This window comes from Polyodon spathula, chromosome 1 (assembly GCF_017654505.1).
Source record: "Polyodon spathula isolate WHYD16114869_AA chromosome 1, ASM1765450v1, whole genome shotgun sequence".
Lineage (NCBI taxonomy): Eukaryota > Metazoa > Chordata > Actinopteri > Acipenseriformes > Polyodontidae > Polyodon > Polyodon spathula.
The window spans coordinates 16,455,050-16,476,607 of record NC_054534.1 but is presented as its reverse complement, the minus strand read 5'-3'; the positions used below and the strand labels follow the sequence as shown (position 1 = coordinate 16,476,607).

Here is a 21,558-nt window from a genome sequence, read left to right as displayed (position 1 = left end):
TCTCAGTACTGGCAATTTGTAAAACATTTTTGGTGATAAAATGAAGAACAAACTTCCCACCAATTCTGAAGTTATTTTGTATGTAATGCTATTTGAAAATATTGCAGGGAAACAAAGATAAAGATAAAGTATTAAGCAATTAAGGGGTCCAAGTGGGGGAACTGGGGTGACACATCTAGATACATGAACATTATGATTCAGTCTTTCACAAATAGAGATCTATGAATTAGGATCCTGAAAGACCTGGCATCTTGCAGTATGAAATTCAACACTGTCAAGAGTTCCCACATAACACTCAGCAATCCCTTAACCAGTCTCTAATTAGTGGACCCATTTGAAGCCAGCAGAATGTTCCTTACACCATAACAGGTCAAGCATCACCTTACTTACAATCACCAGCGGTAAAGCAGTCTACACACACGTCATTATCCACTTTAAGCTCTGGATATTGGCTGGAATAAACTTCTCTGTGATCTAATTTAGCTTTCTGACCAGTATCTGTATCTGTATCTTGGCCACTTGTGGAAAACCAATTTGTTCTTGAATTAATACCTAGTGTAAAATATGAATTCCAAATGGAAAATTATGGTTTCTTATTCTAGTGCAAAACAGTAAAATAAATAAACTTAAAGTCCTTCAAAACATAAGTTAATAAAAGACCATAGCTTAGTTACAGGGGATGAAAAAGTCCAGTCATTGGTACTGTTCATCACATATACATATTAACACCCTTTTATTATTTACATTTATTTATTGATATTTGATACTAATGCCAGATCTGAAATAGAACCAGGTAGCAACAATAAGGTAAATGTGGGAGTGTGCCTAAGGGCCCAGTGTAACTAAAGAAGTTAAAAACAATTCAAAACATAATGGAAAGTCCACCGAAGTCCAGTTGTGTCCTTCTCGTTTTGATAAATTACTGTGTGGGTTTTCCAAATAGCACCTTTGAAAAATAGTGCCCACAATGTCAATGTGGCCTATTTAATTTAAAATGCTGTTTAACCCTGCCATTTCCAAGTGAAATAAATAAACTTGACCTTGTACTTACACACACTCACATAGGACGAGGAATGCATTTCTTGAAAACAAATGCTCCCAAATTGTCAATCCTCCTAATCTCGTTCAAAGCCACCTGGTTAGGTGAAGCTGATATGGACACTGGCTGAAATAAATATTAATAATAAAACCAATAAAAGGAAAGCACTAAATCTCCATGGGGAAAAAAAAAAGACATGAAATGGTGGGCTACAGGCAAACTTTCTCATCTTCAGGCATAGAAAAAATCCCCTGTCAGGGTTATTACCATGACCCGGACATATGTTAAATAAGATAAACCCACACTGCTGTGCCATCAATGATGCTTAAGGGATTTAAAACTGTCTGTTGATTCCCTGGCCTAGGCTGGTTCAACATAGAAGCAAACCTAAAACTATGGGGGTAGTTCAGCTTCTTTATAAACAAAGATACAATTTATATTTTAATAAAATTATATTTTCACACTGGTAGAATTATTGCATTCCTTTGCTAAATTAGGGGAGCATGTTTTTTGTAATACAAACTTACAACAAAACAACAAAAAAGTAGCATATTAGCATACATTAGAATTAGAAAATGGTTCACTAATCAACAACATTTCACTTCATTTTTATTTTATTTCAGACATTCACAGTACCTTAGTACCTTTAAAATGAAAACATGTTCTCTTTCTAAATTGTATCCTGTGGTCATAAACATTTTCTGCAAGCTGTAAGTCTAGCCCATACGTCTTGTCTGTCAGTCCTGTTCAGTCATGGTTTGATGCACAAACTTGTCAAAAGCCTAGACTATTCTCGCCTCCAGTGTAAATTCACTGAGGCAGTGCTTTTTAAAAGTGGCAAAAGGGGCAGAAATCTTTTCTCTCTGAAAATTAAGTGACAACCAAAGAAAACATATAGATGTTGCAATTTAAACTAAGAACATCAACCTAGTCCTGTGCTTACTTTGTGTTCTAAATGAATACGTGGGAAGCAGTGAATACTTTTATGTGAATAATAAATATATTTGCGTGATACAGTGCTTTTTGATAACTAATAATAATCATAAGTTAAGAAACAGTTAAATCATTGAACACAACCCAACTAAGTGCTTTATAGGTATATCTTAGAAATAATGATTATCTGAAATGAAAAACGATTTACAAGTACTATTTTTATTCATGCAGCAAATGATTGCACTGTTGCATAGCAATAATCCTTGACTAATAAACATATGAGAGTGTGCATAAATGTACTGTCTTCATCTCTTGGTCATGATCAGATGCCATGCTTGACAGGCACCTTGGCTTGTTCTCAGGCAACCAGGGCCAACACTGCTGTATCAGAATGTACTGCCTTTTGAATTGGATCCCAGATATCAAAGAGTAACAAGCAGGCCAGTAATCTACTATCCACCACTATTCACTATACTTGTAAACTCTGCATTGGTGGGATGAAGAGGTAAGGTGTAACATCCGTTTACAAATTGAAAAACTGTGTTAATGGGCAGCTTAGTCATCAGGCAAGACTTGGAATGTATGTCAAGCTAGATCACCCTCATTGAATATAACATTTTTTAACTTGGGCTTGTCCATGACTGAATTGATTTAGTATCGTCACTTGTTCGCTTTCACATACAAAACGCTATTTGCATTGCTTTCACCAGGGCATGTTTAACTGTGCATTTGGTGGTGCGCCAAACTAGTTCATTCGTTTATGGGTTCACTCACTGAATGCCCAAAACTAGTTAACCCAAATGTAAATTTGACCACCAAAAGACAAAATCACCAAAAGACACCAAAAGACAACATCACAAAAGGAATATTTCTGTGCTGCTTGTTTCTGAATGCTGAATTCCAGAAATGTGGCGTCACAAATGTAGCATTAATCTGTTGTGCTTTCCACCCATCTTTGGCTTTTGCCTTGTCAGAGGACTCTTCACACTCATGCAGAAAGCCATATGGAAGCACTTGCAGGTTCTTTAAGTGTCTTCCGGCTTCCCTTTTAGGAACTTGCCTACGTTATTTTGATGACTGTGCTCTATTAAACAAAAGCACAACTTCCCTCAGGAAGAATGCCTTCAAGTCAGCACTAATGAGCACATGCAATTGGCCCCATGCTGATTGTAAGTGCATGTCCTATGCTGGGAATCAGACTTAAGGTAGCAGACTGCAAAGGGCCAGTGCACAATACAGCACCTGACATGCCCAACATTTGTGTGGCTTACTGTAATCAAATAAGCTCAAAGCATCCTGCCTTACCTACTCGACTCTTTAGTTTTCTCCACAAGAAAAAGAAGTCAATGTTTCTTGTAATAAATTACAGAGACATTATAAAGCAAATACCCTCTGAAAAGCTTCCAATGCTACTTCTAAAAAAAGCAGCATTTTGAATCTATACGTGAACTGATTATGTACATAAAACATGCTACTCTTACGCAATGGACAGAGGAAATTACTCAATGAGATCTCAATCGTGAAGTTGTTTGAAAGGAAACCTTCCAGCGTCTTACTGATCACAATGCACAGATGTTTGTTCGGCTTTGTTTGGCCTTAAAAGGAGGCACTTGTGAAAAAAGCGTGCACACACAAACACGTACAGCAGCAAAAAAGCTTGCTTCAGCTGGTCAAAATAATGCATCCAACAATCTACTCAGGTTGACAACCCTGCACTAATGATGCAAGAGACCACACCAGAGATGACAACACCATTCTGTACTGTGAATGAAAAGACGCTGGTATGGTGCTCATAAGTCGGTTCACGGCACTGAAACTGACCTCCCTATTTCATCAGAGCTTGAAGGTCAAGAACAGCATTCCAGGAATGTGATCTTTCACATTTCTTTTCAGTAGCAATTATGATAAATAAGCTAGTAAAGTTATATGGTGTGTGCAACAGAAGTTTTTAAGGAATATATATATATATATATATATATATATATATATATATATATATATATATATATATAATTAGGTTATAGTTTGGGCATATCCAACAGGCGATTTAAACAGGTGAATTTATGGATGTATTTAATGAACGGGTTGTGGAGATGTATTGAATGATTTAAAAAGTACTGTTTGGAATTATAAACATGGGTGAATGTACAGTTATTGTACAGTTGAATGTGGTCTGGCAGAGGCGATTGTTAGCAGCTCGACTCTGCCAGACATCTTGTGAAAATGCGACAAATGATGATTACTGATAAATTGGCTGCTGGCCACACAGAGTAAAAACTCTTGTGTTGAATGTGACCGACTCTGGATTTATTAATTTATTGCTAATCCGGAGATGGTCACGTGTCTAAAAACCCGCAGAGTGGGGTGTTTTGGACCAAGGAACGAGAGACAGGACAAATTGAAAGAAAGTAAAATAGAAAGAAATAGTCAATGGGCCAGACCAGATATAGATACCACCCGAGGTGCCAAAATCTCATTGTGATTTTTGTTAAGGTCTATGTCTATGGTATATTTTGATATGATAACCATGGCAGAGTAGCAGCTTAGTGGTAGTTTGTAGCATCTGAACATATCCCCCCTCAGAGTGACTTTTTTGTAACTGGATAGGCATTATGATGTATGAAAATGTATGGAAAGATCAGTCTGAACTTTTCTGAATACCATTGCGCATATGTTAGACATGTATATAGGGAACATATGTATTGACATGATCAAACTATTAAATATCATCACAGTTCCAAGACTATTTTGATGATTTTTCCAACACTGTTGGATTTATTTTGTTATAATTCAACCATAAACATGGCTATCACACTTGTTTTTTCACTTTATCCCATTCCCCTGTTATTTGTTATTCAAGTATATGAGATTTTGCAACCTCAGGAGGTACCGATATGTGAAAATGTTGGTCTTGGCCAATGGACTAAAAGCAATTGCTACTCGTGCTGGGCAGACCAGCGCTGTATTTGTTTGATATTGTGTGCAAGATTTTGTTTTTTTTCAACCCTTTTGTTTTGCTCTGTGAGCAGTGTTTTTGTCTACCCTTTTTATGAATAAAAACGGTGCACCAGCACTTTCAACCTGAAAGCACCTGCAAGTTTCTCTATCAACTTCCTGGTCTGGGAACATCACGGCAGCCGCCCTGCCACAGCATGGACAAGCCCATATAATCACAACATCAGATTTACAGACCCTGCAGAGGTAAGATGTACAGGGTGCATACCTCCAACCATATGAATATTTATGTTTGTGCTCAAAATGTGCAAAAGACATTGTCACTCAAAACACTTTACAACCTGCTGTCCATCTAAATGCTGTTGTGTTGCTTAGCATGTAGTTATTGTTTAAGGTTTAATTACTGGTTTTATTCCAAATTCACCCACACCCCCAAGGTAAAATGACCAAGGAAGTGCAGCACCATCTAAAAGCAGGGCTTGAAAACAGATTTATGTAACCTAGTGCACATGTAGGGCCTATATAATGAATGGATGTGTATGGCAGAGGTAATTTACTGAACTAATTTAAGATGTGAGTGGTACCTCATGGCACACTGCTGTTCATTTGCGCAATGTTTGCAAATTGTGAACTATTTTCTTTGACAATTAAACGGTATCTAAACTGTCTGCTTTTTCTAGGGGACCTAACTTCTGACATCCGTAACCCGAGTTCCGAACCCCATCTTTTCTAACTGTAACTATCAAGTGTATCATAACAAAATTAGATCATAAGCCATTCATTTGCGATAATAATGGTTCTCCAATATTACAACAGAACAAAACCTTTACATAAGCAAGTTTGCTGTCTGTAAATCACTGCATTCATATCAGAACCCTGCTGAGGCTTGAAATCACCGTGCTGGAGCCTACAGGTCTTCCAGAATGAAGGTAAACTACTTGGAACCACATTTTAGTGGTACTGTTACCCGTTTATGTAATTGCTGCACCTGAGAGCATTAGTCTGAAATAAGAGAATGGGGTGTGCCATCTAGCTTTAACGAAGCCATGCGCTAGGAAAATGAGATAATGCCTCGTTTCCATCTGCTACTGGGACAGGGTTATATAGCAGCAGACCAAGATCAAACTGTTTTGAATTGGGACTCTTATTTTGTAGGTGAAGGTACTTGCAAATGGTAATTATATAAAAAGCTACATTTTAGCTAACTGACAATGGTTTAACAACTGTTTGCAGACTGAAACCAACGGCAACTACAAATAGGTATTTAAGTGAGAATATAGATTAAATACTTTCTTCTAAAAAGGGACAAAGGGCATTGCAGCACTCTGACACCTGAAAACATGGAGGAAATGGCTGCTTTCAATCAATCTTGAAACACTTGTATTGCCTTTCTGTCTCAAGAGACACTCATAATAAATTTTGACTAAAGGGCAGGCATGATATTCTGAGGTGGGTTAAAATTGATATTAACCTCTTATTTTATCTCCAGTGAGAAATACAATGACTGGTGCAGCCAGAGCCCTTAAAGAAAGGTGATGTGTGGTTCTCTTTGGTGTCGGGCGTTTGTAAATAAAACATGAACCGGAAGCAAAGGCCAGCTGCAGAGATAAAAGCTCCACTCTAGTTTATTATCAAAGTGGCTCTTCACAAGAGGCAGCCCTTTGCAGAGCTCTAGAGACTAAAAACATTAATCACACACACCTTTCCCATCCTGATTTTTATAAAATAACCAACAAATCTGAGTGCAACCGTTTTGTGGTAAAAACAAAAGCTTTAACTATCTAACGTTGCAATAATATGTTTGTAAAGAAAATCTGAATGAAAGCTTGGAAGTATATATTCCGCCTCCCTTAGATCACACTGCCCCCTGGTGTTTGTGTAGTGTTAGTCAGTCACGATTTTGTTTGAGTACAATTCAGATTTGTTGGCACTTGTATTGTTTTATTATTTAGTTGTATTTTTGAAACGTGTATTGTATTTTTTCTTTGATTTGTTTTTGAGCACTTTTTTCTCTCAGGCGCAATAGCATCTGAGAGGCTGCCCTGGTGTTCTTGTGCTTTACCAAACTTACTCTTGCTTTCTATTAGGCTAGATCTACTGTAGCATATAATGACTGCTGTTAGTTAGCAAAGAAGATACATGTACTACAAAGCAAACATTCATTTGTTTAACAATTTATGTCTTTTTAATAAATATTTTCTACTTGAGGGAGGGTGTAAACCATATGTACATTTCCTATGTTATTCTTTTATTTTATTGTAAGGGACTCAAGTGGGGATCATAATACATGAGATCTGGTAACTCTGGGCTCCCCTTACTCCTGATATAATTAAGGTGTGGTGTAGTCAAATCAATAGCCTTATAGGCTGGGTGCTAAATGTCTATTTTACGTTTTCCCTGTGAATTGCAGATCCTAAAAATCTGTAACCTAAAACATATTTATTTGCACAATACTTTATTAACATACACATTTATTACTATAAACTCACATGAACTTAATAAGTTAACAAAGCTGGTTCTAAGGCAAGGTTTCTTCTTACACTGCGTTTTAGCTTTAAGAGTTGTCAGAAGCAGGTACACCTATTGCATTTGGGTTAATAAAGGTAGTTATTAAGGATGTGGAATAAAATCAGAATAGTGTGGAATAAATAACTCCCCTTTCAGGTCTTAATTGTTTTAGATTCTAATTGTAATTAACAGGGTGTTGCTGTCTTTCCCTTTCACTAGAATTGTTTTCTTATTGTGTGAAGCCATCTGGTGGTGAAATGCTGTCATTGCTGCACTATTGATTTTTTCAAAAGAATTTCCGTTTCCCAAAATATAATTTAATAGTCATAACTACTGTCATACAGGCGCTCTCTTTTTTGTTCAGTTTGCAAAGCAAAATACATTAATGATATATTTTTGTGACAGTGTACAAGTTACCTGTTGGGGTATGTGTGTAATATATAAGAGGCCACAATGCATTAATAACATAATATACAGTACACCCACATATTGAAGTGATCCAGCCATCAGAATTCCTTTGTATCAGATAGTTTGTATCACACGGCTTGTATCAGACTGAAGTGAATGAAGCACCATTCGAAATGTTTTGCTCCAAAGTTGAAATTGCATGTACTAATGAAAGAGAAACACTTGCCAATGGGCCTCACTCAGAAATACCTAAGCATTCTAACTAGTCAAAACATTTGTTGTTGAATTTGAGTTTCTTTCAGTATTTCTAAATTCAGCACTGTTGGGTGTTCAATAATTTGGGGTGAAAAATTGCCTTGAACTATAAAACCTGTTTATAAACAAGAGTCGATTAAACCTTTTTTTTTTTTAATTCATCCAAACTATTTGATGCTAAATGATGGTTCCTTAATGATTATTGTTCTTCCATAGATTACTGTTCTGCACCCTCTATGTCGGCAGAATCCAGACTCTGTTAGTTTTTTCAGTTTACCTAACAAATTGTTTCATGGTCCCGCAAAAATCTACAGCAGTTAAAGAATACCTTGTACAAGTTTCACTGTAGCTCAATAAAATAATACAGCTGCAAGCAGGCTGCGGTTGGCAATACAGTGACTCTGAGTTCTGTGCAATGGAAATTCCTTGAACAGGTATGTGCTACATTTAAAAACACAGTTAATTCAATTTTAAACATTCTAGCTTTCTGGATATTAATGTTGGCTCATGTAGAACCTAGAAACTGGCCTCAGAATTTCAGAAATCTGCCAATACTACACCTCGAGAAGGTTTAACATGACTCATACAATGGAACTTGGGACACTGTTTCACGCATTCAGAATTGAATCAGTATCTCATAAATGCTCGGGGCGCACATATCATCATCTGAACGAACGCTTTATCATTTGTTGTAGTAGGGTTGTCTTTTTACAGTTAGACAGCTATACATCACATTTAAGGAGGTGCAACTACAGTACGGCAAACCGATCCTAGGAAAGTGTTCATTATGTTGCAGCTATCCCTACAACTGGTTTTTAAAAAGTCACAATAGTAAAACTAACAGCAATCAAACCACTGTGATAAACGTACAGATCCTGGCACGACATGCTGCATATCATTGCATAGCTGCACACATAACACTATGTAACACAATTTTTGTTCCTGGGTAGTAAGTGTTACTTCCTAATTGCTTATACCTCAAAAGTATAGAAAATGGCTATTATTCCCCACAAACTTTGCTATTGTGACCAGGACAGTGATATTTTGAAATCTACCTATTTCCAATGAGAAAACAGTCTTTTTGTTCACGTAAAGTCAGAAAAAAACAACATATGAATCCAAATTAACATGTATTTATACTAAAGTAATAGAAAAATGACTACAAAAGATTTAGAAGTGAGTAGTTTTTTGAGATTTACGATTATACTGTAAATCACTTTCATGAATCAGCCCCCAAATGTAGTCTCCCATCATGTTCTCATTATACTATCCTTGGTAGCGGCGTTCAAAGTCCAGTATATCCTGGTGGAAGTGCTTGCCTTGCTCCTCCGAGTACACTCCCATGTTCTCCTTGAATTTATCAAGATAAGCATCAAGGATATGGACTTTGAGGGACATCCTAGAGCCCATTGTGCCGTAGTTCTTCACCAGAGTCTCAACAAGCTCCACATAGTTTTCGGCCTTGTGATTGCCCAGGAAGCCCCGAACCACTGCGACAAAGCTGTTCCAAGCCGCTTTCTCCTTACTAGTGAGCTTCTTGGGGAATTCATTGCCCTCCAGGATCTTCTTTATCTGTGGTCCGACGAAGACACCGGCTTTGACCTTTGCCTCAGACAGCTTAGGGAAGAAGTCTTGAAGGTACTTGAAGGCTGCCGACTCCTTATCTAGAGCTCGGAAAAATTGTTTCATAAGGCCCAATTTGATGTGCAGTGGTGGCATCAGCACCTTCCGGGGGTCCACCAGTGGCTCCCACTTGACGTTGTTCCTCCCCACAGAGAACTCGGTCCGCTGTGGCCAGTCCCGCCTGTGGTAGTGCACCTTGGTGTCCCTGCTGTCCCAAAGGCAAAGATAGCAGGGAAACTTGGTAAAACCACCTTGGAGACCCATCAGGAATGCCACCATTGCAGCCTCTTGACGCCATCTCAGAAAAATGCAGATATGTATCCACTTAGGCAGCTGGAACTAAACTGAACTGGTGGGCTTAAGGCCCCTGTATTTATACCACTATTTATATTACTGGAAAGTTCTAGAAGTTACTTCAAGTTTACTCAGCACTAAATCTATCTGGAATGTTCTGGAAAACAGGTACATTTCAAAATATCACTGTCCTGGTGTGGCAAAGTGGTTTGTAGTGCTCCGGTGTATAGGTGAGTTGAGGTGCTCCAACAAAGGACAAACACAAAGTCTACCGGTCAGGTTTCTTTTAATGCCCTTTTTAAACCGGGTTTCAAATAATAAAGCTGGCTCTACCCAGCAATGGGTATTGCCAGTGAAAACTGGACCCAAAATAATAAAGCTGGTTCTACCCAGCAATGGGTATTACCAGCTACAAAATAAAGGTGTTGCAGTCCCGAAATAATAAACACAAAAACACGTCTCCAAACTGGGTGCTCTGGTGCAGGTGCGGTGCTCTGAGTGCTGGTGCTCATGTGCGTTCAGGTCCGGGCTTCTCGCTGCAGCTCCAGCTTCGTATCAGCCGTCTGGCAAAACAAACACAATACTCCTCAATGAACCCACACTTCATTCAAGATTCCGTCCTTGTCTCCTCCCATTAACCACAACAAAGGAGCCGATTACGGCGTCACGTCCCCCTAAAGTACCCTAAGCCCCGCCCCCTCCGATAGCTAGTTCAATCACGTCTCCTCCAATTCATGACTGAAACTTCGCTCACCGTACCAGGGCGATGACTCCAGGTACCGTAACGCCGCCCTCTTCCTGAATGGCCGGCTCCCGACTGTCCCCAGGATGAACTGCCCAACCATTCAGTAGGAAGCCCGCAGCTCCTGTTGTACAGTGCCCTCACTGGTCGAGAGGGAGATTTTTGATTCGGATTCATTCGCTCTCTGTCACACCTGGTCACAAAAGCAAAGTTTGTGGGGAATAATTGCCATTTTCTATACTTTTGAGGCATAAGCAATTAGGAAATAACACTTACTACCCAGGAACCAAAAAAAAAATTGTTACACAGTGTAATCAGGATAGTGACCCCACAGTAAATGTCATTTGAGGTTAGGTCAAGCTGACACGTTTTGGTATATTGGAAATGAACGTATTTTAAAGTGTAATGAATCTCCACCTAGCGACTGATGGGTTAATAATAGCACGTCCTTACCTCTCGACCACAGAGCTTACACTCTTCAGTTGAAAGGCGAGACTTGCCTTTGAACTGCGCGGTTTGTTTGCCGGTTTTCAAGTCAATGGACTGAGAAGCCAATTCATTACATATGTATAGTCGATAAACTAGAAAATCAGCATTACAAAGCGACAGTATCTGTCTCAGTATCGTTCCAATGAGACGTACTATAATTACGCTACATACTGCTTGCATGACATTCCCTTCTTAAATTCTAGTTTTGTACAGGAATCAAGGAAAATAAAAACATACCAAACAACATAAAGAAAACACCCTGAAGCTCTTAATCTCACATCATCTACATTATAAATATCACAAGTACATTGTGGCACCGGCTAGTTTAAGGTGACAACTGAATACCACAAGATAACCAGTATCTTATCTAGTGGAGCCAGACTCCACCTTCTAAAGTTTGTGTCCGGCTATTTTACCGGTCTGACCAAAAGACGTAGATGTATAGCTCAGAAAGATAGTCAAACTTGTGGCAATTCATTTAAAATTGAGAAGCACAGTGCGATTGCATACCACCTTGCGTACTCCAGCGGTCGTGATTATCGAGATCATTCCGGCCTCTTGCGGGTTGGTATTAGATCTCGTTTCTATGGTGGCCCCAGACTGGAGGGAGGTGAGGAACATTCCGAGTGCAGCACAAGATGAGGTGCTCCAACAGGGAATATGGGATATCTGTCAAGCGTTTGATGCTTCCCGTACACTCAGATATGGCCAATCAGATGAAGACTACTTTAAACAACAAGTCATTACTTCAGCCAAAGGCCTGATGATTGCCTTGTTAATCGTAACCATGGTGGGGATTGTGGTAGCGTCCCTAGGGATCAGGTGCTGGGAAGAAACGCCGAATCTGTTGTTGGCTGGATTGGGAGGTATCTTGTGTATTATTCTAACTGCTTGGTACGCCAGCCTCCTGAACACAATCAAAACGTCGGGCTCGGATATTCGTGTGGGGTACTGCATCGTCCTAGGATATATCGGCAGCTGTTTCATGGTCATTGGTGGCGGGGCCTTGACTGTCTGTTTGTTCCAGCTGGGGCTCCATAAAAAAGAGAAGCCACCCAACAGGTACTTAAACAGATACTACAATGACCCAACTTCATCCAGGTCCTTCATAAATACCGTTGATAAATACCAGCAGCCTGCCCACTTCCCATCATCTAGAGTGCCCAGAAGATCGACCGAACTTTGCGATTTTACTGGGCGACCCACACAGGTTGCATCCCAACAAACAATTGCTACCGACTTCAGCACAAATCAACCATTTTATGCAGATGTCTAAACTACAAAAAAGTTACCGTGCGATTGAAAAGGGATTTTTGTTTTCTGTTTTTGAAAATGATTAATATTTCTTTGTGAAGTTAAAAAAAAAAAAAAAAAAAAAAAAAAAAAAAAAGCAGAAGATATTTGTGTTAATCGAAATTGTTTATAACAGAGAGTGGACCCAAGCTGTATTACGTTGTCTGAACAAGATAGTTTCGTGTAAAGATAACACGATTTCAACAAGTACATGAACCAAAAAAAAAAAAAAAAAAAAAAGCTACATGTCAAAGTCTTTGGAAAAGTCAACAAATAGTAATTAATAAAGGCTTATATTGTTTTTTGTTTCTTTGTTTATTTTTTATAAAATTAGTGAACATTGTCATGGTGCTGTGAACAAAACCAACCACACCTAATAATAAGACAAATAACGAGAGGGCGACTGGCTGGTTTGGAGGGTGTGATTATGATTATATGTCAGTGAATGTGCGCAATATGTAATAAACACGTATAAGCTTTATTTTTTATTTAGTAGCATTCATTTCTATGTAAGAAGTGGTAGCTCGTCTGTCGTCCTGTGAAGCAACAGGTGGTGATGGTATAAGAGAGAAGGCAGTCTTAACCTTTTGGACCTGTTTGACAGGTTTTACAACTGTGCTTTGCCCTATTTGGAACTATGGTACTAGAACTTACTCAGTGCAGCACTGTTTAGCCCAAGATCAAACCAAGAGATTGCTGATAGCCAGTTTTGGGTGTTAATCTGCTTACATTCTTTCCTCTTGATAGAAGTGATATGTGAAAGTGTGTTTGAGCAGTTAACAATGCAGCCCTGCTGCATGCCAGAATGTTTCATATTTTAAAATATTTTGGGTGGGGAAAAAAAAGAACATTTACAAACTTAACTAGTGGGAATGTACAAGAGTTCCCATCAAACCAATGAACTGGTTTCTAATGGTTTGAAAGTTCAGTAAACATCTGGCCTTTTTGTTGAATTACCGGTATCATTTTTATTAACTAGCATTTCCGCTAGAGGCAATGGTTTTAACATTGTTGTTTCGTATTTTCATGAATACAAACATTTTCTACTGTGCAGTCATTCATTTTGTTGGGGTGTTTTTAAAGTTCTGGTGACCCTCTGGTTTGAATTGGTTTCCATGGTTTCTGATTTGACCAAGTAGTTGGCGATTATCGTATATAGGATTGTACCTGCACTTGTTATCTGTAAAACAACTACTCTCAAAATACCACAAAAAGTGCTTTCAATACAGAAAAGTAAGGGACTGTAGTTATTTTTTTAGTTCTGCTAAGCTGCATTTATGGTCTAACTTCGTTATAGTTAATTTCCCAATTAAATACATAGTTGTATATTAAGCTTCCTAATAGGAAAAGAAAAAACAAAAAGTAAAGAAAAAAAAAAAACACACAGTTTATAGTAAATAGTTTGTTGGTCTGTTCTACTAACCATGTTTCTATTAGCAATTCAATGCATACTGGGCCAATGTCAGTAACATGGAGACTTAAAACATAAAAGCTACACCTGGCAATCCCTACCTAGATTACAGGGAGTTTAATAGTCTGGTATATAAGTATCAGGTAAAAATTCTCCCACATCTCATAATAAAAGGCAGGGCCACTGTTGCTGGCAGTGTAATGTGACACCTGTTGTTACTGCAGCTCCAGAACACCAACCCACCGATAAAGATCTCACAAAACTAGTGCAGCCTAGGTCCCACCCACTGCCAGTTTCATCAGAACACAGCAGTACAGAGAGTGCAGTTAAACTTACAAACTAATCAGACTTATGCCGAGTCTACTGGAAGAGCACACATCACCATGCGTACCCCAGCGGTCATGATTATCGGGATCGTTCTGGCCCCTTGCGGGTTGGTATTAGATCTCGTCTCTACTGTGGCCCCGGACTGGAGGGAAGTGAGGAACATTCCGAATGCAGCACAAGATGCAGTGCTCCAACAGGGAATCTGGGATATCTGTCAAGCGTTTGATACTTCCTCTACTCTCAAATGTGGCCAAACAGATAACGACTACTTTAACCAACAAGTCGTTACCTCAGCCAAGGGTCTAATGATTGCCTCGTTAATCGTAACCGTGGCAGGGATTGTGGTAACGTCCCTAGGGATCAGGTGCTGGGAAGACACACCAAATCTGTTGATGACTGGATTGGGAGGTATCTTGATCTTCATTTCAGGTATCTTGTGTATTATTCCAATTGCTTGGTACACCAGCCTCCTGAACACAATCAAAGCGTCGGGCTCGAATATTCGTGTGGGGTACTGCATCGTCCTGGGATATATCGGCAGCTGTTTCATGTTCATCGGTGGCGGGGCCTTGATTATCTGTTTGTTCCAGTTGTGCTTTAAAAAAAAGGAGCAACTGACCAACAGCCACTCCAACAAATACTACCACAATAACCCAAGTTCATCCAGGTCCATTATAAAGACAGTTGATGGGCATGAGTTTACCAGGCCCCAGCAACCTACATCTTTGAGTAGACCTTTTGAGGTCGTCGATTTTACTGTTCCTCCGGGAAAGCCTGCACCCAAAAAAGCAGTTAACATCACCGACTTCACCACAAACGAACCGTGTGATGCAGATTTTTAACCTAACTTTCATTTTCATGTGGAATATTTTTTTTTCTGTGAAGGAACATGTCTGGAGTGTTGGGAGAAATGATTGGATGTAACACTGAACTGACAAAGGCCATCGGGTCAACCAACTAATGGACAGGCACACACTGGAGGAGAGTATACTGTGTTTGTTCCTTTGTAGAAAATCTTCCTAATTGATGTAAAGTGTACCTTAATTTGTACAACAGGACTTTCTTTTAACTTTTAACTGTGAACTAGATAATATATATATATATATATATATATATATATATATATATATATATATAAAATTAGTCATCACTGGTTATTATAAACTAAAAGGATTATTTGACTTTTAAGAGTGTCTACAATATTAAGATACAGTACAGGTGCGTATAATCTGATAAGGAGATAATTTTATTGTTTGTATTTTGTTTGTAATATGACATTCAAACCAAGGATTTTAGCACTACCTGCATTTACTGAAAAGGGGATTTATTAGTAGAACAGTGCACATGTACACAGATGATTCTCCTAATCCAGCACTACTGCCTCTTTCATGTTTTGAACATTCTACAGAATAGATATTGACCACGTATGAGTTAGAAATGGCACTCATTTACTTACATTTGTTTTTTAGTCTTTAAAACACCAATTAATTTACAATGGAAATGATAACAAAAATATCTTGTTTCGGAATGATTTGCTAGAACATGCACAAACTAAAATAAATGATAGATTTTCAAATTGCAAGTTGTTTACAGAACAATGTGTGGTATGGTTAACACGTAATATAATTATTTAACCCAAAAAATTCAAGAGAGAACTCTGCTTGGGCAGACACATGTGAAAGTTCTGTTTTACAGCGACTTGACTTCTTTCTTCGTTTCATGGTTTAGCTGGGGTTTTTGATGTCAGAACTTACAAATACTTTTATATTTTTAACATTTTTTTTAGAGAAAATTAGCATTTTGTTTGTCTCTGGTACTCCTTAGATAAGTTCCTGTACTTGCATTATTCCTAATTACAATAAATCATACATTGAGGTAAAACAAAATGTTGCCATTATCTTAATAAAAGCGTTAGCTCGGAATTGCGTCTCTTTTGGAGTGGCATTTTTTGTGAAGGAATGTTCATCATTATCGTTGTTTTTCTTATTCCTGTAAGTAAATGTGATGCTGTCTTTATTAGTATCATGTTAAAGCTGGGTTCTTTGACTATAGGGTCAGATGTCACAGAGACACTAGATTCCTGGGATAAGGAAGTCAACAGCACTACTGTTAGAAACAATGATAGGGGAACGGAGCAACAAAACAGAGAATCACTTACTGACTGCCCAAGTACCCATGCAGCTGAAAAGGTTACTGCAAAACATGAACTGACTGTAAAATACATTTGCCTACAGCGAATATTTAAAAATAAATGTTCCTGAAATGTTTGATCTTATATCTATGTGCTGAAATATGAACTTTGAGAAGTGATCGAGATATACAGTAGGTAAGCAATACATTTTCTCCATAAGGAGACGATTCATCAGGGAAGAAAAAATTGATAGTGTAAGTAGTTCTTATCCTTTCTTTGATCATTAAATCACCTGACCTCCTAAAACATGGACACATTTAAATATTTAAATAAAATGTGGTGTATAAAGGTCCCAACGTACCTATGACAGTATTATAGGGCCCCTGTGATAAAAGGTGCCTGACTGGCATATCAATGACTAGTCAAGTAAGGTGACATTTCAACCAACCATCCTAATATATCCTTCATTCTAAACAGTCACCCATATAGTAAAAAATAATCTTGAAATCAAGAACCAGAGAAGCATACATGCGTATGAAGTTGGGTTCCACTTTGTAAGATATAGCTAGGACTTCTGATTTTCGATTTTAACCGATAAAAACCCCACAATACAAAAAAAAAAAAAAAAAAAAATAGATTGGTGTGTATCCAATTATCACCATAAAAACACTGGAAATGGTTACTCAATTCACACTGACTTGAACTCTTTCCCTGTGAAAAACCTTTAATTATATATATATATATATATATATATATATATATATATATATATATATATATATATATATATATAGCTCTGGAAAAAATTAAGAGACCACTGCAAAATTATCAGTTTCTCTGGTTTTACTATTTATAAGATCAAGACCCAAGACCCTGTCATGGCCAGCCCAATCTCCAGACCTGAACCCCATTGAAAACCTCTGGAATGTGATCAAAAGGAAGGTGGATGGTCACAAGCCGTCAAACAAAGCCGAGCTACTTGAATTTTTGTGCCAGGAGTGGCATAACATCAATGTGAAAGACTAGTGGAGAGCATGCCAAGACGCATGAAAGCTGGAAGCTATTGATTTCTGAACTCTTCCTAAGTTAAAACATTAGTATTGTGTTGTTTAAAAATGAATCTGAACTTATTTTCTTTGCATTATTCGAGGTCTGACAACACTGCATCTTTTTTGTTATTTTGACCAGTTGTCATTTTCTGCAAATAAATGCTCTAAATGACAATATTTTTATTTGGAATTTGGGAGAAATGTTGTCAGTAGTTTATAGAATAAAACAAAAATGTTCATTTTACCCAAACACATACCTATAAATAGTAAAACCAGAGAAACTGATAATTTTGTAGTGGTCTCTTAATTTTTTCCAGAGCTGTGTATATATATATATATACACACACACACATAGGGTCGCCACCACCAGGGGAACCAGGGGGGGAGTACCCACACTTGTGAAAATGCCCGCCCACCCCCCCCCCCCCTCCCCCCCCTCCGCTAATATATAGTTTGGCCCCATTGCTTTTCCCCATAAAAATGTAAAGCTGCCAATTTGTTTTATGTCCTCAGTGTAGCACTGTGGTGCTATTGTGTATTAACATATTTTTTTGTTTTGTTTTTTCTTAAACAGCAGTTATTTTAAATTAGAACTCGTTTTCTATGGCTATGGGAATGGAAAACAGAAGGGAACATAACAGTGTCTTAGCTGGATGAGACCAGATTGAATCGATAGTACCCATCTGCAGAACAAAAAGTGGATACACACAAGATTGTATTTAATTAGGTTTTGTTTTTTTCTGTAGACTTTACAGTTCTATAATTAAAATAACTGATATCATTGTGAAAAATACTAATCGATTCAGATTTAAACAGTGAGAGAGAGTAGCATGTAAGGGTTTTCATGACCACGTTTGTTTTACTGTTAAGAAACAAGCCTGCGGTAATCTATTAATTTAGATAAGTGATTGCAGTTTTGTATAAAAGGAAACTTTACAGTTGCTGGAGTAAAAGAAAGGCTCATTAAGTCAGTCTGGCTGTTAATTGATTTTTTTTTTTTTAAGTCAGCACAAATGCCATTTTTAAGCAATTTGTTTGGGTAGGAACATACTTCAGTATATATATTCCTGCAGATATAATTACAGTTTAAATGAAGAGCATTCCCAGTAAGGACAATTTTAAATACAACTTCTTACAGATCCTGTCATGCTTGATCAGCAGCAGAACAACAATAAAAAACATGCACTGTTCTTGCTGAGTGCTTTTAAACCTTTGTCTGTTGCTCAGCCAGATGGTTGAGAAAATTATGCCAAGGTTTAATTATTTTACTTGGCAAAAAATGTATTTCTGTTTCTCAGACGCCTACTCTCATAAGTGATAGTTAAAGGGTTAATGTTTATGCATGCAAGTGTGTGTGCGCAGCCGTGCGTGAATGGGGTTGATTGCATGGCTGCAGAAGACTGCATGTGACGGGTGTGCACGTGTGCAAGTGGTGGAGGTGAGTCATTAAAAGTGTGTGTGTGTGACAGGCTTGAGTGAGAGACAGTACCTGCCTACAGTGTAAGAGGGGAAGCCAGCTACAGTTATGTTCGTTGTTAATAAATACAGTAAAAAACTAGCCTTGTAGCCTGATGAGCAACTCTGAGGACAGACTAGAGGCTGGCACAGGAGAGTATAACGTGTACAGGGGAAGGTGTCAGGGTTGGTAGGTGATGCATTCAAATATGAAGACATAAGCCCGATACCAGCTCTTGCAAGACTCTTTTGAATAGTGGTATTGGCGCTATGTTTCAGAGCAAGAGGCCCCGGGTTCAAGTCCCACCTCTGCCTGTAAGAAACCCCTGACTGCAGGAACAGAGGATCTTCACAATATATACTTTCCCAGTGCACTTGGGCAATGTCACCCCTTCCTGACTCATCGCATTAATTCGTTCCGAATACTTTAAACCCACCCCAGATAATTAGTGGCAACAAATTCCTACATTTGTATTGGAGGATTGTACACGCTTGCACGATTTAAAACAAGATTACAAGTTAATACGAAGCCTTGTTCTTACTCTTGAGATGTAAAGCTATATTAGTTTGATATGGAGTGTTTATACCATTGTGGAATTTAAAACAGAATTGCAAATTGTGACGAAATGTAAAAAAATGCCTAAATACAAAAAGAAACCCCCGAATATGCCTGTGACCATTGTGGAAGACAATAAAGTTACTATACATATTGTGACAGGAAAAAAAAAAAAGATTTACAAAAGTCAAAAATAGAAATAACCACCAAAAAAGGTAATCACTAAAAACTGAACCGTAGCCTTAGATATACAGTGCCTATAGAAAGTCTACACCCCCTTCAACTTTTTTCACATTTTGTAGTGTCGGTGCCTCAGTGTTTCATACATTTAAATGAGGATTTTTTTTCCACTTATCTACACACCACACTCCACACTGTTAAGGGGAAAAAAGCTTTTACGGAGAAAAAATTATATTTTAAAAATACAAAACCAAAAGTTCATAATTGGATAAGTCTCCACCCCCTTGAGTTAATACTTGGTGGAAGCGCCTTTGGCAACAATTACAGCTATGAGTATGTTGGGATAGGTCTCTACCAACTTTGCACACCTAGATTTGACAATATTTGACTATTCTTCTTTACAAAACTGTTCAAGCTCTGTCAAGTTCCTTGGGGAGTGTTGATGGACAGCAATCTTCAAGTCATGCCACAAATTTTCGATTGGATTTAGGTCGGGGCTCTGACTGGGCCACTCAAGGATATTTACCTTTTTGTTCCTTAGCCACTCCAGTGTAGCTTTGGCTGTGTGCTTTGGGTTGTTGTTATGCTGAAAGGTGAACTTCTGTCCCAGTTTCAGCTTTCTTGCAGAGAGCAGCAGGTTTTTCTCAAGCACTTCTCTGTACTTTACTCCATTCATTTTCCCTTCTATCCTGACAAGTGCCCCAGTCCGTGCCAATGAGAAACATCCCCATAACATGATGCTGCCACCACCGTGCTTCACAGTAGGGATGGTGTTCTTTGGGGGATGTGCTGTGTTGGGTTTGCGCCAAACATAACACTTTGCATTTAGGCCAAAAAGTGCCATTTTAATTTAGTCAGACAACAAAACTTTGTCACATGGCTATAGAATCTCCCGAGTGTATTTTTTGCATACTTCAAATGGGATTCAAGGTGGGCTTTGTTGAGTAAGCTTCTTTCTTGCCACCCTACCATACAGGCCAGATTTGTGGAGTGGATATGGTTGTCACATGTACACTTTGACCAGTCTTGGCCACAAAAGCTCATGGTTGAGTCTTTGCTTTGAAAAATGGACTATCCAGCAGAGGGAACCTACAGGAACTGCTGAATTTATCCTGAAATCATGTGAATCACTACAAATTTAACAGAAGTGGAGGCAACTTAACTTTAGTGATTAGTCACACCTGAGCTAATTTAGGATTGCTATTACAAGGGGGGGGGGGCACTTATCCAATCAAGCTATTTCAGTTTTTATATTTAATAAATTTCTACACTTTTTTAGAATTGTTTTTTCACTTGGAAATTAGGATGTGTAGGAATTAATGCATTTTAATTCTAGGCTATAAGGCAACAAAAGGTGAACATTTTGAAAAGGGGTGTAGACTTTTAGGCACTGTAACTATAATGAGAGCAAACAGTTTTATTCAACAACCACAGCTCTGGGTTCTATATTACTGTATACAGTTTCAGGAAAGAATTGGGAGAAAAAAAAAAAAAAGAGGCACATTTTTATTTCCTGTCCCATTTGTTTTCTTAAAACACATATTTAACTATGTAATAAATTAAATGTTTTATGTGTTGCCTCAAGTCCATCTTAATGAATACCAGCTGTATTAGGTGGAGCTTTAAAAATGTTAAGTACAGACAAAATCAACTACGTGAACAAAGGGAAGAGAGATCATATGACACCCATGCCCCTTGCTGCTACATGGAGTTGCAAGAGGATGCCTAGTTAATGACAATAAAGCATTAAGAGGAAACTTGTATGCCCACCTGCAGGTTAAACTACTATAGGTAATGTAAACAGAATACACAGGCAGTTAAACTATGAAAGAATCTAGTACAGTCACTGAGGAATCCTGTTTTAGTGTACAATTTAACAGGTCTGTGGGACACTAAAAAAAAAAAAAAAA

The 21,558-nt window shown here is 38.2% G+C and overlaps 2 protein-coding genes across 2 annotated transcripts; both read left to right on the top strand.

Annotated features, from left to right (window-relative positions):
* Positions 1-3,693: 3,693 nt before the first annotated feature.
* LOC121315972 (claudin-23-like) lies at positions 3,694-12,522 on the top strand. The gene is made up of 2 exons (XM_041250656.1): positions 3,694-3,753; positions 11,692-12,522. The coding sequence occupies exons 1-2, from the start codon at positions 3,694-3,696 to the stop codon at positions 12,520-12,522; spliced, it is 891 nt and encodes a 296-aa protein (XP_041106590.1).
* Positions 12,523-14,231: 1,709 nt separating this feature from the next.
* Positions 14,232-16,199, top strand: LOC121314796 (claudin-23-like). The gene has a single exon (XM_041248480.1). The coding sequence runs from the start codon at positions 14,334-14,336 to the stop codon at positions 15,117-15,119; it is 786 nt and encodes a 261-aa protein (XP_041104414.1). The 5' UTR covers positions 14,232-14,333; the 3' UTR covers positions 15,120-16,199.
* The last annotated feature ends 5,359 nt before the right edge of the window (positions 16,200-21,558 follow it).

Excerpts from the sequence above, each read along its gene's own strand:
- LOC121314796 (XM_041248480.1), top strand. The coding sequence starts at position 14,334 with ATGCGTACCCCAGCGGTCATGATTATCGGGATCGTTCTGGCCCCTTGC.
- LOC121315972 (XM_041250656.1), top strand. The coding sequence starts at position 3,694 with ATGCAAGAGACCACACCAGAGATGACAACACCATTCTGTACTGTGAAT. Across the intron at positions 3,754-11,691 it reads CTGTGAATGAAAAGACGCTG|CTCAGAAAGATAGTCAAACT; the intron begins GTATGGTGCTCA and ends GTAGATGTATAG.